The 23,678-nt window shown below is 40.6% G+C and overlaps 2 protein-coding genes across 11 annotated transcripts in view; one reads left to right on the forward strand and one right to left on the reverse strand.

The window, feature by feature from the left end:
• Nucleotides 1–362: 362 nt before the first annotated feature.
• LOC122117319 (uncharacterized protein DKFZp434B061-like) lies at nucleotides 363–1,974 on the reverse strand. Its single transcript, XM_042691053.1, has 2 exons — nucleotides 1,075–1,974; nucleotides 363–977 (listed from the first exon to the last, which is right to left on the reverse strand). The coding sequence occupies exons 1-2, from the start codon at nucleotides 1,972–1,974 to the stop codon at nucleotides 363–365; spliced, it is 1,515 nt and encodes a 504-aa protein (XP_042546987.1).
• The window catches only part of Erbin (erbb2 interacting protein), a 125,049-nt gene continuing 103,235 nt past the window's right edge, over nucleotides 1,865–23,678 (forward strand). For 3 of the 10 annotated variants that reach the window (XM_042690778.1, XM_042690783.1, XM_042690784.1), the window contains exon 1: nucleotides 1,895–2,025. The gene's annotated coding sequence lies outside the window, so the exon portion shown is untranslated. Of the gene's footprint in view, nucleotides 2,026–23,678 lie in introns of all 10 variants that reach the window. The other 7 variants (XM_042690788.1, XM_042690782.1, XM_042690787.1 and 4 more) reach the window with 7 other exon arrangements.

Genomic DNA, 23,678 nt, shown 5'->3' on the forward strand with positions numbered 1-23,678 from the left:
TCAAATTTGGGAATACATTTATCTCTGGGGTACAGATGGAAGAACTAAACCAGTGACTTCAGGGACCCAGAGGCTAATCACCCTCGCTGTACCCAGTTAAGTACAGCCGAGTGTGCGTGCGTGTAGGATGGTTTGCTCTCTACTTCCTTCCTTCTCCGGGTAACACAAGGACGTCTTGTTAGCATATTTAAAGCAGCAAGTGTGAAAACTGTGCAATGTTATGGTTGAGGCTTTCGATGCCATATGTGTTGACAGAATGCTTAAAGAGTCTCTCCCTGCAATAAACGCAAACCCTGCCAGGCGGAACGATCCGGGCCAGCGCAATTCAACAACTGCAGCCGCCAAGGGCCGGGGCCCGGCGCCTACGTGGTCGCATTCCGCGTGCACCCCGTGTTTCCTCGAACAAAGGCGCTACCGGGAGGCAGCTTCGCGGGCCATTTTTCCCCTTCCCCGCGCCAGCTTTGTCTCGCGGCCGGGGTGAGGCCGAGCCTTCGGGGAGCCCGGGCTGCGGGCGGGCGTGGGAAGCTCCGCCGAGCCGCCGCGGTGGTTTCCTGCGACCTGAGGTTGCGGAGGATGTCGCAGCGCAGCGGCTGAAAACAGATACCTGCTGCCTGTAAATCGGAACGGGGCTCGAGCCACCCCCGGGCACCGATCGTAGCCGTACAAAGAAACTCGGGAGGCCGGTGGGCGGCGGAGGCCTGGTGGGGGTCCCCGTCCACTAGGCTTTGGGCGCGCGGAGGCCGCCGGGGGTCGCGGCTACGGGAGCGCGGCCGGGGTCGCCCGCGGGGCCGAGGGCGGCGGCGCCTCCCGCGCGGCCCCCGGCCCGCCGCCGACGTCGGCCCGCGCCGCCCCCGCGCGCGCAGCCCGGCTCGCGCCGCCCCTGGGCCCGGCCGCAGGCGGCGGGGGCGCAGGCGGCGGGAGGCAGCCCCGCCCCCTCCCCTCCGCCGCCGGGGCGGTGGCGCCGCAGCCGCCGCGGTCTGCGAGGCGGTGACTCCCCCCGCCCCTGCCCCGGTCCGCCTCTTTTCTCTCCCTCCTTCCCTCCCTCCCTCCTCGCCTCCCCTCGCGGTCTCTCACTCGAGTGAAGGCGGCGCGGCGGCGTGGGGGGACGCAGCCTCGCCCCCTGCCGCGGCCCCGTGAGGAGACCGGGCTGCCGCCGGCCCCTGCCGCCCGCGCCTCACCGGGGAGCCTCGGACGCCGGGGAGGAAGGCGAGAAAGGGGAGCGGAGGGACGGCGGCGGGAAAACGGGAGCGGGAGCCGAGAGGGCTCTCGGGCGAGTGGAGAAGGCGGAGAAGAGGGACGGAAGGACAGACGGAAGGACCGATCGACGGCCCGGAGAGGGGGCCGACGCCGAGCCCGCCCGGCTCCTCGGTTACCCGGGCTCCGGCGCGACGCGGGCGCAGGGCGCGGCAGGCGCCTCCGAGACAATAACCCCGCCGCCCGGCTCGGGGGGTGGCGGCGAGGCGGAGGCGGCCTAGCGCGGCCCAGGCTCGCCGAGCGCCCCGGCCGCGTCCTCGCCCCCGCCGGCCGCGTTGGGCCGCCGTCGGGTGTGCGCGGCGCGGCCCGCCGGTGGCCCCGAGCCCGCGGCTGGCGGCCGACGCCCCCCTCGGTCCGGCCCGGCCCCGCTGGGCTCGGCTCGCGTCCCCTCCCCCCGGCGGCGCGCGCCGAGCTGGTTTTCCGGGTTCCCCTGGCCCGAGCTGGATCCTGCTTTTCGCCAAGGCAGGAAGTGAGTTTCGCACGGCAATTCCGGGCGGTGTCACGAGTGAAAAGTTGTTCCCCCCTCCCCTCCTTCGACGGAGAACCTAGCTGGGGCTGGGAAACTCCGGCCAAAGTCGGTACCAGGAAGCCGGCCCGCACCCCGGGCCCCCCGCCGCAGCCGCCACCCACTCCCGGGCCGCGGGAGGCCGCCCCACATCCGCCCTCCCCCGACGCAGACACTCGGCTGGCTCCCGGGGACCGAGCGAGGGAGGAAATCATGGCCCGCCGAGCCCCGACGCAGCTGCCCTGAGACGCGGGTCCGGACGAAAGGTAATTCTCACGCCAGGTCCGCGAGCCTCCGGACTGCCTCCCCGGAAAGCCCCGCTCGGTCGTGGGTCCTTTCTTTCTTTCTCCGCTCTGCCCAAGTTGTCCTAAATCCTTCCCTGAATGGCGTTTTCGGAGCTAAATAGTGGAACGGATTCATTCCCTCCTGGCTACCATCTGGACTCTGGGGTTTGTGTTTTTGTAAGAGGTCGTCAGAAGGAGGTGGGACGGAAACGTAGGGGCCGTCCGGAGAAAGCTGCCTTTGTTCGGCCTCCGGTCCCCAAGTTTTACTTCTCTGGAACGTAGACCCTACACGACGAGTTGCCGAACTTGGCAACTTTTTGTGTGGGAAGAAAGGTCGCGGCCGAAAGTGATTTGCTGGTTCCTGAGATGGCTGCCGCCTGGGCTTATGTTTTGGTTTCTTGTGTTGATCGCGTGCGTGTCGGGAGATCTGTTTGCCCAAATCTTTAGGGGTGCGTTTGTGTTGGAAGTTAGAAACAAACCTTACCATTCTCGTTGTCTTTTTTGGGGGTGTGTGTGTGTGTGTGTCGGAGTGTGTTCTTTTCGGAAATTCAGCACCTGAGTGTTGCTTAGCACATAACTGAAAGCAGTTTTTCGCTAGACTTTGCTTGTAACTGACCCATTAGGAAGGAAAAGGAGGTGGGAAGGGTTAGGGGAAAGGAGAGGTAGGGGTAAGAAAAAAACAAAACAAAACAAAACAAAACAGCGTGTTTTTGGTTTGTTGGAATTTGAGCAGTTGAGAAGAGATTGAGTAAGAAGGGAAGTAAAGCTCCTAAGGCGACTTTCATGGGAACTGGTGATAAAAAGCAGGGCTCTTTGAGTTGCACGGTCTTCACATTTTTGTGTTGGCCCATCTGTTTTCGTTTGGTTCTGCCTAATAAGAGATAGGTAGGGGCTGTGCGGGAAGGAATTCGTGACGTTTGGCAGACATTCCTTCAGTCAGTTAGCAACACTTGGAACCAATGGGTAGTCTCCGTACACCAAACTAGTTTTGCCTGCAGCAAACTCCAACTTCTTTTCAGTGGCGTTGTAATGTCTTTTTTTCTTTTTTTTACCTTTTCCCCAGTGTTTTTGTATTAAAGGGACGTGAAAGAGAATACTGTACTTTGAATAAATATTAAATTCAGTTTTCTGTTAGTGTGTACCTTTAAATATAAATTAGCTCATCAAATGGTACCAAATTAATTGCTAGAAATTTCAAGAAAAAGAATTGCCTTTCCTGAGTGGAAAGAGATCTGTCTTAAAGGTCAGGATCAACTTATTTTACAGCTTGCTCTTTGCTATTGCATATTTTTATTAAGAACATCTCAAAAAGAATTTTTTTTATTGCTCTGTATTGCTTTGTTTCTAGATTTGATTAGTGAATTGTTTCCCTGAAGGTTGAAAAAAAATTGTTAGTAATAATTTTCCTGTTAAGTCAAACTACCTTTATTAAGGAATTTGAGATGCCTAACTGATTTACTTTATGATTCGAAACATAGCATTAGGCAGCAAAAGTGTTTATTCTTAGGTATTTGAAAGAGGGAAACATAATAAATGACATTGAACTTCAGTTTCCTTTTATGGCTTATACTTGGCCTCAAAGCAATAAAGCCTTAATAGAGCATGTCTTATCACTTTGCAAAGATATTTCTCTATGTTAGTCAATTTGTATATAAAATGAATCATAGCACTTGAAAATGATGAAATCCTTGATTTTGGAAGTTTGATTTTTTTTTTCCCTTGAGGACCGAATAGTTTGAGATTCTGACAACATATTTTTAAAGATGTGTTCATCTTTGTAGTTGTCTTTGGTTCCTTTTCCCTTCAACAGATTTTCTTAAAATTGTTAGTTTAGCACTTAGACAGCTTTTAGATTTTATACTATTCTCTCACTGTAAATATTTTTAAAGCTTCATTTAAAAATTGACAACAGGTTTAGAAAGAAGTTTTTTTTATTGTGGAGATACTGTACCGAGGGGTTACAATTACATGGGCAAGTAGAAAGAAGTTTTAAACTAAGCAAAAGGAAAGACATGTAAACATTACCTGATGTGGAAAAAATAATTTTGTCAAAGCTCATAGAATTCACAAAATGTATAGACCATGATAATGACAATTTGCTTTGTGAAAGTTAAAATGTGTTTGTGACTCTAAGTATCACTATTCCACAATACTGTGAAATTTATGTAATCACCTAATTTCAATTAAAGAAAAAAGTGAGAGAAGGGATGGGTGACAATGTTGTCAGACACTTTGTACTCATATACTGTTTTGTAGAATGGGAACTTCTTTGTACAACTACTTAAAGATAATTTAAAAAATAAAAAAAGGTTTTAAAAAGCAGTCATTAGTATTTTAAATGACTTCAAGATTGATGTATTCATAGTACTGTGGGTTTTTATATATATTTTTTTAAAAGTAGGCTGAGTTCTTCCAAAGTGTTTGCTCAAGTTGTATATTTAAAGACACTTTATTGAAAGTAGTCATTACTTTTTAGAGCTTCAGCTAATTCAAGTACTAGGTTATGGAGTCCCCTTGCCACTTGAGATCAAACTATTGAAAATTTACATGGTAAAAGCTTACAAAGGTTGAAATATGGGAACCAGAATTTTATTGTGTGATATTTCTTAACCGAGTCAAGTGTTAACAATAGATATTTTACATCTATAATTGGTAAATCCATAAAATCAGGTTATTGTAGACATTGTATTGATTGAGTAAACAGTATCTAAGAAACACACTTTAAATTTCCGAAAATTGAGTGCATATTTAGGCATTTTTTTTGTGAAATAATTGCTCATAGATAATATGGTTTAGAATTTAAGCTGCTTTTATTGTAGGAATGGATTAGAGGATTATGAAGAATTTTAGTCCCGTTGAATAGAAAAATAATTCGCTTTGTAATTGCTACTTACCCAGATTCTTTTTAAATATGCCTGTTTTGTTGCTTACATTTTCATTTTGGCTCTGTTGGTATTCATTTTTCTCTTGTATGCTTTATTAATTCTGGTAATACCTGTGTACTTTTACAGGTGGCTTTCCTGTTTTCTTTCCTGATCTCTCTCTCACACACACACACACACACACACACACACACACACACACACACACACACACACACACACGATTATTCAGTTTTTGAATGCAAATTAATTGTTGCTATAGAAAAGTGTATTTGTGAATTATGCCCTGTAATATGTACTTTTGCAGTAGCTAAGCAAATCCATCCTTCCTTCCTCCCTCCTTTCCTTCCTTCCTTTCCTCCCTCCCTCTCTCCTTTCCTCCTTCCCTCCCTTCTTCCTATCTTTCCTTCTCTCCCTCTCTCCCTCCCTTCCTCCCTCACTCCCTCACTCTCTCCCTACCTCCTTTCCTCCTTTCTTCACATTATTTCCCCTTTCTTGGTGTCTATCATCACTAACTTTTTATACTGCTTCTGTTTTTCAGATTTACATTTAAACTTTCTTCTTTTTCCTCCTAATTGTAGGGAAGAAATATAGCTATTATTCAACTTTCTCCTCAGATTCCTTTAGCTTCCTATTTCAATAGCTAGCTTTATTTACGTCCCTTATTTTTCCATGCTAATTACTTCTGTTATATTTTGTCTTTCTTTTTTAAACTTAATTATGTTTATCACCTCAAAAAAACTGTTCAAAACATGCAGGTTTTACTTGAGCAATCCATTTAGCTCTGAATGTCTCTTTTAATACCAACTTTGTGTATGTGCTAGTATTTTGATTTGATATTCAGTAGTATACAGTTCTGTTCATGTTTTATTCAGTTTTCTTTATCCTCTTCCATAATTAACTGCTTGTTTAGGTGTTTATACAGTATATTCTTATGCTTGACTGTAGTCTCTAAACATAAACTCATTATCTTCCTTTTTATTTTATTCTTTATTTTTATGTCTTTGCACTCAAGTTAGATTTCATTTCTGTTAGTGTCCCTACAGTTTTGAAATATTCTCTTTCCTATCATGAAATAAGCACATTGGAATTTTGTCACACTCATTCCCTGTCACTTCAGATTTTGTTCTAGATGCCATTGAATGAAGGCCTTGCTTAACAGGCTTTACAGGTGATAATAAACAAGACAATAGTTTTTTAAAAAAAACAAAACAAAAACCATACATATATATATTAGTAAAATAAAGGTTACTTATCTGAAGGTTATTTATCCCTAGGAAATAAAGATACCAGTATAATCAGAATAGGTACTATGAAGTCTCTGATTTTCATTCATAGGAGTATCCTTATTCAGAGCCCACTGATTTTTGTACTGAGCTGTTTCTTTACTATTTTTTTTTGTGTATCAGAAGGGGGTAAAAAAGGAGGCAGTGTCATGCTATTATCTACAAGAATTAGAGTAAGCTGGGAGCTGTAATCCTGTCCACACAGGAGGCTGAGATCTGAGTGTCACAGTTCGAAGCCAGCCTGGGGAGAAACATCTATGAGACTCACCTCCAGTTAACCACCAGAACAATTAAAGTGGCGCTGTGGCTCAAAGTAGTAGAGCACTAACTTTGAGGGGAAAAGCTCAGGGACAGCACCCAGGCCTTGAGTTCAAGCCCCCCAACTGACCAAAAAAAAATAAAAAGGAAAAGAATTACAGTGAATAGAAAAATGGAAAGAAGGCTAAGAAAATAACAGATGCTCTTCAATTTATGATGGAATTATATCTGATAAGCCCGTTGTAACTGAAACCAAGTCAACAGTTCTTAGACTGAGTGTGACTCAAGTGGTAGAGTATTCACCTACCAAGGGTGAATCCCTGAGTTTGGTCCAAGTACAGGTTAATGAAGGGGGGAGAAGTAAGAATGAATTAATATGTCCAGCCTACTGCACACCATAGCACCATAGCTTAGCCTACATTAAATGTATTCATCTACTTGCTAATCTCACAATTGGCCAAAATAATCCAACACAAGGCTTACTTTGTAATATTTTAGTATATTTCTATTATACATTAGTACATTTATGTATAATATTGAATTTCTAATATATATTGCATTACCTGTATCCAAGATATTCTAGAAACCCAAAACAGTGTAGAGTACTAGTTGTTGTTTACTTGTGATCTCTTGTTGTGGCTTGTACCTAGTACCTTGGGTTGCTTGGGGGGGGGGGGGGAGGAGGAGATCAAAATTTGAAACATAGTATCTACTGAATGTTTATTGCTTTTGTATCTCAGCAAACCCAACCCTTGTTAAGTTAGGGACATCTTGGTAGAGTAGTCTGGGATGACTTATTTTGGAGCAGAGTGGCTTAACACATTTCAAATATTTTCTTGTTTGAGGTGTTACTCTATTCAGATATGGTGTAATTATAAGAAATAGTAATAACTCTATGGCTACTGTACTCAAGTTTTGGTTATTCCATCCTTGGGTGTTTGGTTTTATGTGCATTATTTATTCCTGTGTTAGACATTAAAACAAAACAAAAAACAAAAAAAACCTCAATAAGCACCTGTCTAGCAAGCGTGAAGCCCTGAATTCAAACCCCAGTAACCTTAAACAAAACCAAAACCAGAACAAACGAAGACAATAAACCACTGCATATTAACATTGTTTTAATGAAAACATAATTATTTCCTCAAACAAATAAAATTGTTACTTGGTATCTATGAAGGATTATTCCAAGCTGCCTCCCTCAATACTAATTTTTTTTTTCATCGGTCATGGGGCTTGAACTCTGGGCCTGGGTGCTGTCCCTCAGCTCTTCAGCCCAAGGCTAGTACTCTACCACCTGGCACTACAGTGCCACTCCGGTTTTCTGGTGGTTAATTGGAGATAAGAGTCTCACAGACTTTCCTGCCCCTGCTGGCTTTGAATGCCTATCCTCAGGTCTCAGCCTCCTGAGTAGCTAGGATTACAGGCATAAGCCACAGGCACCTGGCTCCTCTATATTAAATTTTGTGATGTTCAAGTCCCGTATATCAAATGATAGAGTGTATATCTACTCAGTATACTTTAAGGCATGTCTAGATTACTTGTAGTACTTATGGTAAGTCATTATTATACTGTCTTTAGGAAATAATACGAAAGAAAAGTCTGTTATATGTTTAGTACAGATGATTTTTTTTCCTCAAATTTTTGCAACTTGGTATTGATTGAATCCATGGACATGAAGGGTTGACAGTAATTCAGCAAAAAGTATTTAGTTTATTTTTAAATTATGTTTGGCTTGATGGAAAGAAGCTCAGATCTCACATCAGAGTCTTCATTTCATTTGTTGCAATGTTTTGGTTGAAGTATATGAAGAAAATCCAGCCTTATTGAAATAGGTTGCTACAAGGAAAGGAATCTTTAGATCTTATAGGTACTCTTTGATACCAGAATTTGACATGTACAGTGCGTTTTTGGTTTTTATGGTTTTTTTTTTTTTGTTGTTGTTGTTGTTTTGTGCTGGTTTGGGGGATAGACTTTAGGGCTGGGTGCTTGGATGCTGTCCTTAAGCTTTTGACTGAGTCGAGATGAGTGTCACTGACTTTCTTACTCAAGCTGGTTTTGAACTGTGATTGTCAGATCTCAGTCTTCTGAGTAGCTAGGAATACACCTCTAGCACTTGACTCCTGAGGATCTTGAGGCTATCTTGGGCAATATAGTAAAACTTGTCTTAACAGAACAAAGAAAACAAATCTGGAATATGTAATAGCACTGGCTTCATTCCTGCTGAAGTAGTAAAAAGTTTTGCCTAGTTTTGATACAGAGACCCATCAATGTAAACTGCCAACATAATGGAAAAGGAAAAACATGACTTTTCAGTGTTAAAATGAAAATAGTTTGAACTTTGAAGATGCCTAGAACGTGTCATTCCAGAGCTGTAGACTGTTAGGGTCTGTGAGCCACACTTTGAGGACTTAGGTAGATGATTTGTGGAACTTTCACTTAATTTTTTTGTTTTCGTTTTTTGACATTGCATTGTGGGGATCACTTAAGATTATGGTCTTTTAGGTCATTTCCTTGGTTTTCAATTCTTTCATTATTTATTTTTGGAATTAAGAGTTTTTAACAACTTTTTCTGTAGTAGATTTGTATTTTATTACTAATGTTACTGTTACTATGATTATAATTATTATTTGCCAGTCCTTGGGTTTGAACCAGCCTGCAGCTGGTACTCTGCCACTTGAGCCACACCTCCAAACCCAGCTTTTTGCTAGCTATTTAAAAGATGAAGTCTTTTTTCACCCAGGCTGGCTTAAAATATTTATCTATTGGATCTCAGCTTACTGAGTAGACAGGATTACAAGTATGAGTCACCAAGGCTTGGCCCTGATTTTTATTTTTATTTATTTTATTTTTTTAGCCATAATTTTGGTCTACATGTAATAGAATCTCTGATATTTTAACCTTGTCTTCTGTTTCCTGCTCAGATTTGAGTATTATTGTGTTTAGTATATCTGTTCATTTTTTCCAAATATTAGAATTTTTTGGTAGTCAAGTTTTATAATATGGTCTAATTCATACGTACTGTGTTGGTCATTTAAACCTATTTCCCTATCGCAGGTGAATACTGTTCTTTTTGCTATGGTAATTGCTTAGAAGAGGAAAAGGTAATATTTAATGAATGAGTTTCTCCTTTAGGGTATGTGGACAGCTTGATTTCTTGGTACGTGTTGCTTGTCCCTTAGGAGGTACCCTTCTATTTTCAGTCACACTGTAAGATCTTCCACAACACACAGAGCTGGACTTGTATGGTTTTACTAACTAGTCCACTAACTGCCTAGACACAGTTCTCTTGCCAAGTCATGTTCTTGCTAAGAAAATTTGTCACCTTTGCTTTATTCTTGTTTCTGGTATCTGATCCCTCAGATGTATAGTAGTAAGTGGCCTCTTATCCCCTGTGAATAAGTTCCACCCCTCTACCCATCCATTCTGAACCATGGATAATACCAATATACTAATACTATGATTTCATGGCTTTTCCATCTGAACTAAGTACTTGGCACACATTGTGGTTTTTTTTTCTTTTTCCTTCTAAGTGCTAACTTAGGGCCTCATGCCTGTTAGGCAAATGTTCTACCACTGACATCCTCCCCCACCCCATAGCTGTAACTTTTGCAGTTTGAGGTATGATAGCAAACCTAGCAAGAATTCTTTTTTTTCTTCTTTACAATTCTTCTTTTCCCCTTGTTTTTGGTATTGGGGATTGAATCTAAGGCCTTCTACATGCTAGGCATCAAGTGATTTACCACTTGAAACATGCCCCCAGCCTTTTTGTTTGTATTTTTGGTTTTAAGATGGGGTCTTGCTGACTTTGCATGGGCTAACCTGCCTCCTGCATCTCAAATAGGTACTACCACACCTGAATAGAACATGTAATATAGACTAGGCAGCCACTTTTGCCACTGAGCCATACCTCTAGCCCTTGTACATCAAGCCTCAAAGTACAGGGTATTTATTATTTATTTATTTATTTATTTGTCGGTCTTGGGGCTTGAACTCAGGGCCTCGGTGCTGTCCCTGAGCTTTTTCACTCAAGACTAGCACTCTACTACTTTGAACCACAGTGTCACTTCCAGTTTTCTGGTGAGAGTACAGGTTTTTTGTTTTTTTCTTTATTAAGAATTTGTACCCTTTTACTGAAAAGTAATTACTTTATGGCTGTCTTTTGCTTAAAAATTAAAAATTGCTCTCGGGCCATTCTTCAGTAAGGGTCATGTAAACATTAACACTAAGAATACCTCTACAGTGGAACTGTGGTGGCAGTATAATCAGAATATATTAAATATTCAGTTAAATATTTCTTTTAAGCACATATCAAAGTAAAAAAAAGATTATTTATCTAGGCAGGGGAAATGTACTTAGATGATCAACTCTGCACAAAGGGCATGATGTGAGTTTTGCTACTCAAAAATGGCACATGATTGAAATTTATGAATAATTTCTGGAGTTTAGAACGGGGGTGTTTAAAAACAGGGTCTCACTATGTATTCCAAACTGGCTTTCAACTCATGATCCTCCTTCCTCAGCTTCCTGTGCTAGGATAGTAGGCATGTGTCATCATGCCCAGCCTTGTCTAATATTTTTGGACAATAACTGACCACAGACAAGTGAAAGTAGATCTTGAAACTGTAGGGAGGGGGCCATCTGTATATTGCATTTTGCTGTTAGGCCTCTCCAATCCTTACAGCATTTTTCTCAAATTAGTTTCTGTTCTTTTTTTTCTTTTTCTTTTTTTCTTTTCTTGCCAGGCATGGGGCTTGAACTCAGAGCCTGGGCACTGTTCCTGAGCTTCTTTTCTTTTGCTCAGAGCTAGCACTCTACCCCTTGAGCCACAGCACCACTTTCAACTTTTCTGTTTATGTGGTACTGAAGAATTGAACCCAGGGCTTCATGCATGCTAGGTAAGCACTCTACCACTAAGCCACATTCCCAGCCCTAGTTTCTGTTCTTGTCTGTACATTTCCTTCCCAGGTTTTTAGCATTGCTACAGATTATTTGGAGCTTTTGAAACTTATTTTTTTAATGGTTTTTTTAAAAGTGCTAGACATACATAAAGGTTGAAACAGATTGTTCTGACCTATTTTACAGTTGTCTACCCAGTGCAATATTTCTGAAATGCTTTCATGTTTATTTCCTATAAACATGGATGTAATGCATGACATCATGGGCATCACAATCAAGAGTGTCAACACAGATACTTATTACTAAACCTCAACAGTTGTTCCCTCATGTATTATATTTAGCTGGCAGATTTATGCCTTTTCAATTGGAACAATTTCTGTCTTTAGTTGAAAGCATTGACACTTCTGACAATTACAACCATCATTATTTTGTAGAATCTTTAATTTCATTTGTCTGATTTTTTTTCTGATTAGGTTTTGCATTAGGTTTTATAATTGGATTTTTATGATAGGATTCTTGACAGGGTTATAGGTTCACATCACTTTGGATTTTACTAACAGTATAGAAATGCATCTTTGTAAACTTTTGGTCCAAAGTAGATACTAGCTTTCTGTATGTCTGTTTTTTATTTAAGGAGATACTTAGAGATACTTAAGAGTACTTACAATAAAAGAGTTTATGTAGTTCACAGTTTGTGAGGCTTAAAGTTTAAACAGTGTAGTGCTGATTCCGATAAAGATCCTTTTGGCTATATCCCTATATGGTTGATGGTACCACTTTGGCAGAGTGCAGGTGGGAAGGGCAACCTGGCAAGAAAAGAAGCCAGGGGAGTTACTAAACTTCCACAAATGCCCAAGGCCTCCCCCTAGGCCTCACTTTTTTTTTTTTTTTGTCTTTTTGGTTATATGAGGGTCATAAGCCCATCATATAGTTTTGCTAGGCACTTGCTCTGTCACTGAGTTGCATGTTTAGCCCTAAGCTTTTAGTATATTTCACATTGTTTCATACTTACTGTCCAGGACCAGCCTTGGACTTTGGTACTCTTCCCCAGGCTCCTAAGTGAGTGGGACTACACATGCGATTCACCACACTCAGCTATGTATTTCTTGTTAATGTGTATATTTCATGCTATTTCTAAGAAACAAATATATTTTATGTATTCTTAAAAACATGGAGGCTGCTATTTTGGGGCTATTTAATCATTTACCTCGCTACGTGAATGTAGGAAGCAATTGATTTTTCATTTTAATTACACTCTGCTGAAGACTCTTTAAAAATTCCTTGTAGATTTGTGGTTAATATCCTATGTTTTCTATGTGTATAATTATAGATTTACTAGCAAAAGCATATTTTTAATTAACCATATATATTAAGTTGTATAATCTAGTATTTTGTAACTTAATATGTATACTAACATATTTAAAAATAATTATTAGTTTATAACCCATCCTTTTTCTCCTCCTCCTCCTCCTCTTCCTCCTCCTCCTTCTTCTTTTGTGCTGGTCCTAGGGCTTGAACTCATGGTCTAGGTATTGTTCCTGAGCTTTTCTGCTCAAGGCTAGCATTCTACCACCTCAGTCATATTTCAGGAGATTCCTGGCTTTTTTGGTGGTATAACCTATCTTTTTAACTACAAAATCTTCCCTTAATTCCCTCTCATTGCTGGATATAATCCCCCAACTTTAGGATAACAGTCTAAGTAATATCTTCAGTGAGGGGGTTACAGATTTTTTTTTTAATTGCTGCTCCAGGGGCAGCAATGAAAATGAGAAATAGGAAATCTACTAACTATAACTATAAATCTTGGTTAAAGAAGCAAAAATCCTTGGATCCTTCTTTTAGAAGTTTTTTTTTTTTTTTCCTGTTCTGTCCCTTAACTGTTCCTGGGAGATACTGGGAGATACATTCAATCATATGAGAAGGAACTCTTGAGACTTGCTCTTTCTTTACTGCTTTTTTTTTTAAATGTCTGTCATGGGGCTTGAACTCTGTCCCTGAGTTTTTTCACTCAAGGCTAGCACTCTACCACCTTGAGCCATAGCACCACTTCTGGTTTTCTCGTAGTCAGTTGGAGAGAAGAATCTCATGGACTTCACTGCCCAGGCTGGTTTTGAACTGTGACGGTCAGATCTCAGCCTTCTGAGTAGCTATAATTGCTGGTGTGAGAAACCAGTGCCCAGTCGTTACTGCCTTTTAATTTGTCTCTAAAATTTTTTTTAAGGTAAATTTCTTGGATGCTGTACAGAGAGATTACAGTTACATGAGTAAGGTAATGAGTACATTTCTTGCTGAACATTACCCCCTCCTTTGTTTTTTTCCTGCCATCCCTTTTCTTCTCTCTTTACCCCTCCCCCCCAAGTTGTAAAGATCATTTCCCACATAGTTGTGAGTGTCATTGTTGCAGTGAGTCATCCTGTGTCTAAAATTTCTTCTAAACATTGTCCTTGAACTAATTTAGTATGATGTACAGTAATGGTTATGTCATTAAATGAGAGTCATTGGATCCTTCAGTTGATTTTAATTGTAAACACTCTACTTAGGTATTTCTTCTTGTTTTGTTACCAGGGCTTGAATTTAGGGCCCTGAGCTCTCATTTAGCTTGCTCGTGGCTAGCGTTCTACCACTTGAGCCATACAACCAGTCTGGCTTTTTGCTAGTTAATTGAAGTCACAGACTTTTCTTTCCAGTCTGGCTTGTAACTTTGATCCTCCAGGTCTCACTCAGCCTCTTGAGTACCTAGGATTACAGACATGAGCCCCAGTGCCTGGCTCTACTTTTGGAATTTACACATGATTTTCAGGAAGGACCTTTTTTGTGTGTGTGCTGGTGCTGGGGCTTGGATGCTACCTGGGTGTTGTCTCTGAGCTTCTTTGCTCCACTAGGCTAGTGCTGTACTGCTTGAGCCACAGCTCTTTTGTGTGTAGGGTTTATTGATGTCTTATGGACTTTTCTGCCTAGGCTGGCTTCACACTGTGATCCTCAGATCTTAGCCTCTTGAGCAGCTAGGTTTATAGGTGTGAGCCAATGGTGCCAACTCACTAAGGACTTTTATCACTGTTTACCCCTTAGAGTTAATATCTATTAATGCACATATTTTTATCTTCTTGTGGTTATACTTAATAGATAATTGGGTGAAAATGGAAAGTATGTTCCCCAGAATATTGACCTTTTCCTCATATTCACTTTATCATTGTAACTAGTTGATTTAGAAGTAGTTGAGCTTGGATAAGCCACCTTCTTTTCTTTTTAATTAACACAAACGGAAACTATTAGGGGAAGTGAAATCCTGAAGGTAATTTAGTTTATTAGTGACATTAAGTGAGATTAGAAAAATAAATCCAGGTCTTCCAATACTGTTAGTGTTTTTTCTAGTATTAACATTTTTCTGGGTATGTTTTAAAAAATATAATTTATTTAGAATAATACTGTTGTCTAATGATTTTAATTAAGTATTAGGGGAAAATTTTTGGACTTTATGTAAGTAAGAAAATTCTTCTTGGCAGGTGCCAGTTTGTATTGCTGATTGCTTTTTTTAATTTTAGGAATAACTGAAACAAGAGCTAATTTTTTCCTATTTTTTTATAGCTTTTAAATTGTTATTTTAAAGATTACAGTTTCATAATTTCTTTTTGGACATTGTCATTCTCCTCGCTCTCTTCCCTCCGTTAGCACTTACAAGTTGTATACTTCATTTTCAACGTAGTGTCTTGAGTACCACTGCTGCTTTGTGTTCACCCTTTGTCCCTCCATTCCTGTGTCCCTCCTTTTCTCTCCCAAAGACAGGTATATGAATGAATAAGACAAAAAAGAAAAGAAAACAGAAACAGCAATGAAGAAAAACCTCTTGTTTCCATTTCCTGGAGACCATTTCAATAGATTTTATTTTATATGATCAGAGACACATAGGCATTGAGCCTAAGAATATCCTCCTTTCTTTCCTCTTACAGTGTATGCATGCCTAGCTAGAATCCTGTATAATTTATCGTGTCCCATTATATTTTAGATCTAGCTTCCATATACATAGGAGAGAAAACGTGCTAATTTTACAAGAAATGTTGGTATCAATATATGAGACAAGGAATTCCAGAGAAAAGTTTGTTGTTGTTATTATTTTTTTTGCCAGTCCTGGGGCTTGAACTCTGAGCCTGGACGCTGTCCCTGAGCTACTTTCACTCAAAATTAGCATTGTACCACTTGAGCAGCAGCACCACTTCTGGCTTTTTCTGTGATTAATTGGAGATAAGAATCTCATGGCTGGCTTTGAACTGTGATCCTCAGATCTCAGCCTCCTGAGTAGGATTACAGGCGTGAGCCACCGATGCCCAGCTTCAGGAGAAAAGTTTTTATGCTTAAGTAGTATGCATGTCAGGAATATGATCTAAGTGGTTTTTGCTTTGTCTTGTTTATGTTTTCCCAAGTTTGACTAGTTTTAGTCTTATTTTAAAAAATCAAGCCTGGTGCTGGCGGCTCATGCCTTTGATTTTGGTTAACAAGAAGGAGCCTCAGATCTGAGGTTCTCAGTTCAAAGCATGGCTAAATGGAAAAGTCTATGAGATGCTTACTTTCAGTTAACAAGCAAAATGCTAGAAGTAGAGGTGTGTCTCAACTGTTGGAATGCCAGCTTAGAGTAGAAAAAGCAAGTGAGATTATGAGGCCCTGAGTTTAGCCCTGTCAGTATTAGGTGTGTGTGCGCGCACGCACGTACGCACACACGCACACACACACACTAAAGTTGCCATGCCCTCTTCCTCTGGATTCTCTTGTTAACATCTTGAATGAACATAGTAATCTGTTAGAATTTAAGAGCCATTATTGATACATTATTATTAATAGTAAAAAGTTTTGGTGGTACTGGGCTTTGAACGCAAGCCTTTGCACTTGGTAAGCAGAGGTTTTATAACTTTAGCCTCACCCCCTCACCAATCATATGTATAATATATGTATGTATTATGTATTTATTTATTTATTTATTTATTGCCTGCCGGTCATGGGTCCTGAACTCTGGGCCTAGGTGCTGTTCCTCAACTCTTCAGTTCAAGACTAGCGCTCTACCACTTGAGACACAGCTCCACTTCTGACTTTTTCTGCTTATGTGGTGCTGAGGAATTGAACCCAGGGCCTCATACATGCAAGGCAAGCACTCTACAACTGAACCACCTTCCCAGGCCCACTGATGATATTTATTAATAATGCCAATTGATTACATTAAAGTTCCCTCTTGTGTTTTACATTCTGTGGGTTTTGACAAATCGGTGGTGACATCCATGAATGTTGCTACCAAGTGTATTCAGTGATACGGATTAAATGAATTGATTGAAAAGTTTATAAGAGATGTGAATAAGGGATTGAGACTTTCTTATAAGGAATTTTTTTGCACGGTGTTTATTGTAAAAATGCTGTACAGAGGGGTTACAGTTACATGAGCAAGGTAATGAGTACATTTCCTATCGAGCAATGTTGCCTTCTCCTTTGTTTTTCCCCCTTACTATCTCTTCCCTCTCCCCCCCAAAGTTGTAAAGTTCGTTTTCAACATAGTGTCTTGTACATCTCATTGTTACAATGGGTCAACCTGTATCCCTATTTAAGCATTTTGTTTTTTCCCTTCCCCTACCCAAATTAGAGAAGTATATATACTAGATGCAGAGCACCGGAATCAAATACAGTGAAAACGGGTTATACCGTGGGTGAGGAACACATAAAGAAACAAGAAAATCACATAATACATTATAAGTACGTTAAAAACAATAGCAAGCAGGAAAAAAAATATTTGTGACCAGAAGTGGTGCTGTAGCTCAAGTGGTAGAGCACTTGCCTTGAGCTGAAGAGCTGAGGGACAGCACCCAGGCCCAGAGTTCAAGCCCCACGACCGACAAAAAAACAAAAAACAACCCCCCCCAAAAAAAATATTTGTGACCCTATCTTTGGGTTCATTTCACTTAACATCTTCTTATATGGTCATATGTACATAACTTTTGACCTTTTCTGCTTGACCTAGACATATACTAGTTATTGCAAATAAGGGAAACTATAAGATCTGTGTTTCTTTGGGCCTGGCTTACTTCACTTATTATAATTTTTCCAAGTCTTTACATTTCCTAACAAATGGGGCGATGTCATTCTTTCTGATGGAGGCATAGAATTCCATTTTATATATATATATATATATATATATATATATAACATTAAGAAAATGTGGTATATATATATGTTATATATGTATATGTGTTATATATATGTATATATGTGGGTGTGTATATATATATGCGCACATATGCACATCACATTTTCTTGATCCATTCATCTACTGAGGGATATCTGGGTTGGTTCCATATCTTAGCTATGGTGACTAATGCTGTGATAAAACATAGTTGTGCTGGTAACTTTAGTATGGCCTTGTTTGTGATCATTTGGGTAAATGCCCAGAATTGGGATTTCTGGGTCATAGGGGAGCTCTATGTGTAGTGTTTTGAGGAACCTTCATCCTGCTTTCCAAAGTGGTTGAACAAGTTTACACTCCCACCAATAATGTAGTAGGGTTCTTATAAGGAATTTTTAATAGCAGAGAACAGACTGCTTTTTACTGGCACATAATATGTGAATAATGTATTATCATGATGAAAATTACATTTTTGTTTGTTTATTTTGATGTCAGTCCTGAGGCTTGAACTAAGGGCCTGGAAGTTGTCCCTTTGCTTTTTCCCTCAAGCCTTACATTCTACCAGTTGAGTCACAGCTCTTCTTCTGGCTTTTTGGTGGTTTAATTTCCTGCTGGGAAAGGGAAGGGGTTACCATTTCACAATTCAGGATAATGTATACGTTTTTCTTTTAGACAGAGTCACTCTTTCCTTCCCTTTCCCCAGTTTTCACACTTTTTAAGGCAAGGTCTCATTGTATAACTCAGACTGGTCTCAAATTCAAATTCTTCCTACTTCTGACTCCTGAGCAGTGAGAAAGTAGTGTTTTTAAAGGAATATGTCCCTATGCCCAGCTTAGAAACATTTTTTATTGTAAAGATGCTGTACAGAGGGGTTACTGTTACATGAGTAAGGCAATGAGTACATTTCTTGTCCAGCATTGTTACTCCCACTATCCTTCTCTTCCCTTCCCTTCCCCTACTTCCCTTACTCTTCTCCTCCTCCCCACCCAAAGTTGTAAACATCATTTCTAATATCCTGTCTTGTGCGTATCATTGTTGTAATGGGTGTCTGTGTCCCTGTTTCAGCGTTCTGTTATAACCTGTCCCCTCCCTAAATTACACAAATGTATATACAAGATGCAGGGTACCAAAATCAAGTACAGTGACAACAAGGGATATACCAGAGGGGGAAGAACATACAAAGGAAATAAAAAAAAATCACATAGTACATTAAAAACTACCACAACAAAGAGAAACGTCTTGTGTCCATATCTTGAGGTTCATTTCACTTAGCATTGTCTTTTTTATTTTTTAATTAATTAATTTTTTTCTCAAGTCCTTTTTACTTTGTTGTATCTCCTTATATATTGTATTTAACATCCACAAATCAGGGAGACCATGTGCTGTCAGTCTCTTTGCTTTTGACTTATCTCCCTCAAAATGATTTTTGCTTAGAAACATTTTTAAGCAGATGATAAACAATTGGTAATTTATGTCTACAATTTCTGGGAAATTGATATTTGAATATTGGTCTTTCATTTCTGAGAGATAGGTAAATGATTGTAGATCATTGGAAGTTTTTTTTGAGACAGGGTCTCCTTATATAGCTCAGGCTATAAAAACTAATGATCCTTTTACTTCAATCTCCTAAGTGCTGGGATAATATGCCTGAACAACCAAACACGTACGTGTGTGTGTGTGTGTGTGTGTGTGTGTGTGTGTGTGTGTGTGTGTGTGTGTGTGTTTTACTGGAGATTGAACTTAAGGCCTTGCACATAGTGGGTAAATGCTTTACCACTTGAGTCACACCTCTAGCACTAAAAGCTCAATTGTTTCCATCATTGTTCCACAGCTGTCTATATTGACGTCCATATGCATTTGACTTGTCCATCAAATCCAACTCAAATATTTTTGCACTAAAGCTGCCCTCCAGTATTTAAAAGTTCTCTTCTTTGGATTTTAAAACTTTCTCTTCTACCTCCTAATTTTCTTGTGGTGAAATGTGCCAGATTTACTTTCTTGGTCTTCAGGGCCTGGCTCTTGCAATGCAGGTGCTCTACCATTGAGCCATGCCTCCAGGCACCTCCCTTCCCCAGGGACCTTTTTGTGCTGTTTTGTGTGTGTGTGTGTGTGTGTGTGTGTGTGTGTGTGTGTGTGTTTTGTCTGTTGTGGGGCCTGAACTCTGGACCTGGGCGCTGTCCTTCAGCTCTTCAGGTCAAGGCTAGCACTCTACCACTTGAGCCACACAGAGCCAGCGCCACTTCTGTCTTTTTTGCTTATGTGGTGCTGAGGAATTGAACCTCGGGCCTCATGCATGCAAGGCAAGCACTCTACCACTGAACCACCTTCCCAGCCCTGTGCTGGTATATTTTGAGATAGAACTTGCTTTTTGTCCTGGCATGTGCCTGGACTGTGATCCACCTATTTTAGGCTTCCCTTTACAGCTGGGTCAGAAACATAGCCACCATGAAAAGCTTCTCATTGGAATGGAGTTTTGCAGATTTTTCTGCCATTAGCAGGCATCGAGCCATGATCCTCCCAATCTTAGCCTCTCAAGTAGCTAAGATAAGTGAGCCAATGCATCCAGATTTTTGGTTATTTTTTAGTGTATAGTTTTTTGGTAAATTCACATTTTGCCCAGCCCTGACCATCATCCGTCTTCAGAACTCTTTTTTTATCTTGCAAAAGTGAAACCTCTCATTAAACAATAACAACTCTACTCCTCCCAGTCCTTGTCAACCACTATTTCACTTTCTAATTCTTCTCTGGCTTACTTTGCAAGTAATTTAGCACAATGTCCTCAGGGTTCATTCTCAGTGTAGCATGTGTCAGCCTATCTTTTCTTTTTAAGGCTAACACTCCATTGTGTATATTTACCATGTTTTGCCTCTCTGCTCATTTTTGGATGGCCAGTTAGGCTGATTGCACATTTTAGCTATTGTGGATAAAATTGCTTTGAATGTATAAGAGTATCTCATTCAGACATTGCTTTTTAGAAGTAAGATTGTAAGATGGTATGGTAATTCTGGCAATTTCGAGGAATTGTTCATACGTAAGGAATAAGGGATCCAGTTTCTCAGCATCTACAATAGCACTTTCTATTTCTTTGGGAGTAACCTCTTACTGTGGGAGATTGTAATTCATTGTGGGTTTTTATTTGCATTGCCCTAATGATTTGTGATACTGATCTTCTCAAGTAATTATTAGGTATTCACAAACTTGGAAAAAAAATTCTACTCAAGTTCTATTTTGTGTGTGTGTGTGTGTGTGTATGTGTGTTCGTGCCAGTCTGGGGGCTTGAACTTAAGGCTTGGGCACTGTCCCTAAGCTTTTGCTCAAGGCTAGCACTCTACCACTTGCATCACAGTTTCACTTTCATCTTTTTGGTAGTTAATTGGAGACAAGAGTGTCACAGACTTTCCTGTCCAGGCTGGCTTCAAACTGCCATCATCCAATCTCAGCCTCTTGAGTAGCTAGGATTACAGGTGTGAGCCACCAGCACCCAACAGGTTCTTTAAATTTATAATGTACTTGTTTTTGATTTTGTTGAGTTTTCTTTAAATACTGATTATTTTCTTCCATTCTACATTGCCTTTTTGTTGACTTTATTTTTTACATTAGTTATGAGATGAGGGATAGTTTTATTGTTACCTTACCTTCCATACATACTTAGAGTATATTTTACTCTCAACCTTTGGACTCTGTTTTCCTTTCTTCTTCCTTTTACATACGTACAATTTGTTGGTTTTGTGTTATACAGTTTCTCCTAGTGGAAATATCTTGTGAATTACAGCATCTTTTTTTTTTTTTTTTTTTTGCCAGTCCTGGTGCTTGAACTCAGGGCCTGGGTACTGTCCCTGAGCTTCTTTTTGCTCAAGTATAGCACTCTACCACTTGAGCTACAGTACCACTTCTGGCTCTTTCTGTTTATGTGGTACTGAGGAATCGAACCCAGGGCTTCATACATGCTAGGCAAGCACTCTACCACTAAACCACATTCATAGCTGCCGATAGCATCTTTTTTAAACTGATAGTAAAGAATAGTTCTAACACAAGGATCCTAGATGTCCTTTTACTACCAGATCCTTTCTTCTCACATTCTTCCCTCCCTTTTATCTTTTTCACAAGTGTTAAATAGTGAAATTATATAGTACTGTAGGTAACTTTTGGGGTGTGCTTTTGCAATAGGGAGATTTGGACTTCATTGAGGTTTGTTCATTTTTATTATTGTGTAATATTCCATAGTATGGATATACTACCAGTTTAACTATTCCACATCGAAGGGCATTAGATCTTTTCTTTTCTTCTTTTCTTTTCTTTTCTTTTCTTTCCCCTCTCTCCCTCCTTCCTCTTTCCCACCCTTCTTCCCTCTCTCCCTCCTTCCTTCCTTTCTTTTTGCAGGTCCTGGGGCTTGAACTCTGCGCCTACGTGCTGTTCCAGAGCTCCCTCCCCCTTTTTATTGTCAAATTGATGTACCTGAGGGGTTACATTTACATAAGTAAGGTAACAAGTACATTTCTGGTCAAACTTGTTACCCCTTCCCTCATTTTTCTCCTACTTTCCCTCCCCTCCAACCCCCCACCAAGTTGTACAGATCATTTGCAACACACTGTCTTGTTGTGTATGTCGCTGTTGCAGTGGTTCCCCCTTGTCCTTTGTCTCTCCATTCTGTTGTTCCCATTTCTTCCCTAATTCAAATAAACATACATACAATACCAGGGTACCAAAATCAAATATAGTGACAACAGGGGATATACCATAGGGGAAAGAACGTACAAAAGAAACAATCACTCAGAAGTGGTGCTGTGGCTCAAGCAGTAGAGCGCTCGCCTTGAGCTGAAGAGTGCAGGGACAGGGCCCAAGCCCAGAGTTTAAGCCCCATGACTGACAAAAAAAAAAAAAAAGAAAGAAACAATCACATAATACATTCAACAACAACAAAGAAAAACCTCTGTGTCCATGTTTTGGAGTTCATTTTGCTTAGCATCATCTTATATGGTCATTTATACATAGCTATTGAGCTGTTCTGCTCATCTGATATGATTATCCTAGACATGTACAAATTATTGCAAATAAGGGAAATCATGGGACCTATGTTTCTTTGGGCCTGGCTTACTTCACTTAATATGATTTTTTCCGACTATTTCATTTCCTAACAAATGGGGCAATGTCATTCTTTCTGATGGAAGCATAGAATTCCATTATGTGTGTGTATACACACACACACACACACACACACGCACGCACGCACGCACGCACGCACGCACGCACACCACATTTTCTTGATCCATTCATCTACTGAGGGATATCTGGGTTGGTTTCATATCTTAGTTATGGTGAATAATGCTGTGATAAAACATAGTGCTGGTATCTTTAGTGTGGCCTTGTTTGTGATCATTTGGGTAAATGCCCAGAAGTGGGATTGCTAGGTCATAGGAGAGCTCTATGTGGAGTCTTTTGAGGAACCTCCATCCTGCTTTCCAAAGTGGTTGAACAAGTTTACACTCCCACCAACAGTGCAGTAGTGTTCCCTTTTGGCCACATCCCCTCCAGCATCTGTTGTTTTTAGATTTTTTGATTATAGCCATTCTAATTGGGGTGAGGTGGAATCTCAATATTGTTTTGATTTGCATTTCTTTTATGGTTAGAGAAGTTGAGCATTTCTTCATGTGTCTTTGGCCATTCTTAATTCCTCGTCAGTGAATTCTCTTAAGTCTTTAGCCCACTTATTAATTGGGATGGTTGTTTGAGGATTTGTTCTTGGGAAATTTAATTTTTTGAGTTCTAAGAATATTTTAGGTATGAGGCCTGGGTTGTTTGGCTAGTGAAGATCTTCTCCCAGTCTGTGGGCTTTCTGTTGATCTTGCTGTGTCCTTTGCCATGCAGAAGCTCTGAAGTTTCATGCAATTCCATTAGTCCAACCTTACTTTGTTGTGTTTTTGGGTCTTTACTGGGTCTTTAATAGGAAAATTTCTGCCTGTGTCAAGGAGCCCTAGAGTTTCTCCTATTCCTTTCTGTAATGTTTTCAGGGTGTCTGCTTTTACTTAAAGGGCTTTGATCCAAGCTCCTTGGATCAAAGCTAGTGCTCTACCACTTAAGCCACAGCACCACTTCCAGTTTTTTCTGAGTAGTTGATTGGAGATAAGAGTCTCACAGACTTTCCTATCTCTGCTGACT

The sequence above is a fragment of the Dipodomys spectabilis genome, unplaced genomic scaffold (genome assembly GCF_019054845.1).
Source record: "Dipodomys spectabilis isolate Male_0828 unplaced genomic scaffold, ASM1905484v1 ptg000140l, whole genome shotgun sequence".
Lineage (NCBI taxonomy): Eukaryota > Metazoa > Chordata > Mammalia > Rodentia > Heteromyidae > Dipodomys > Dipodomys spectabilis.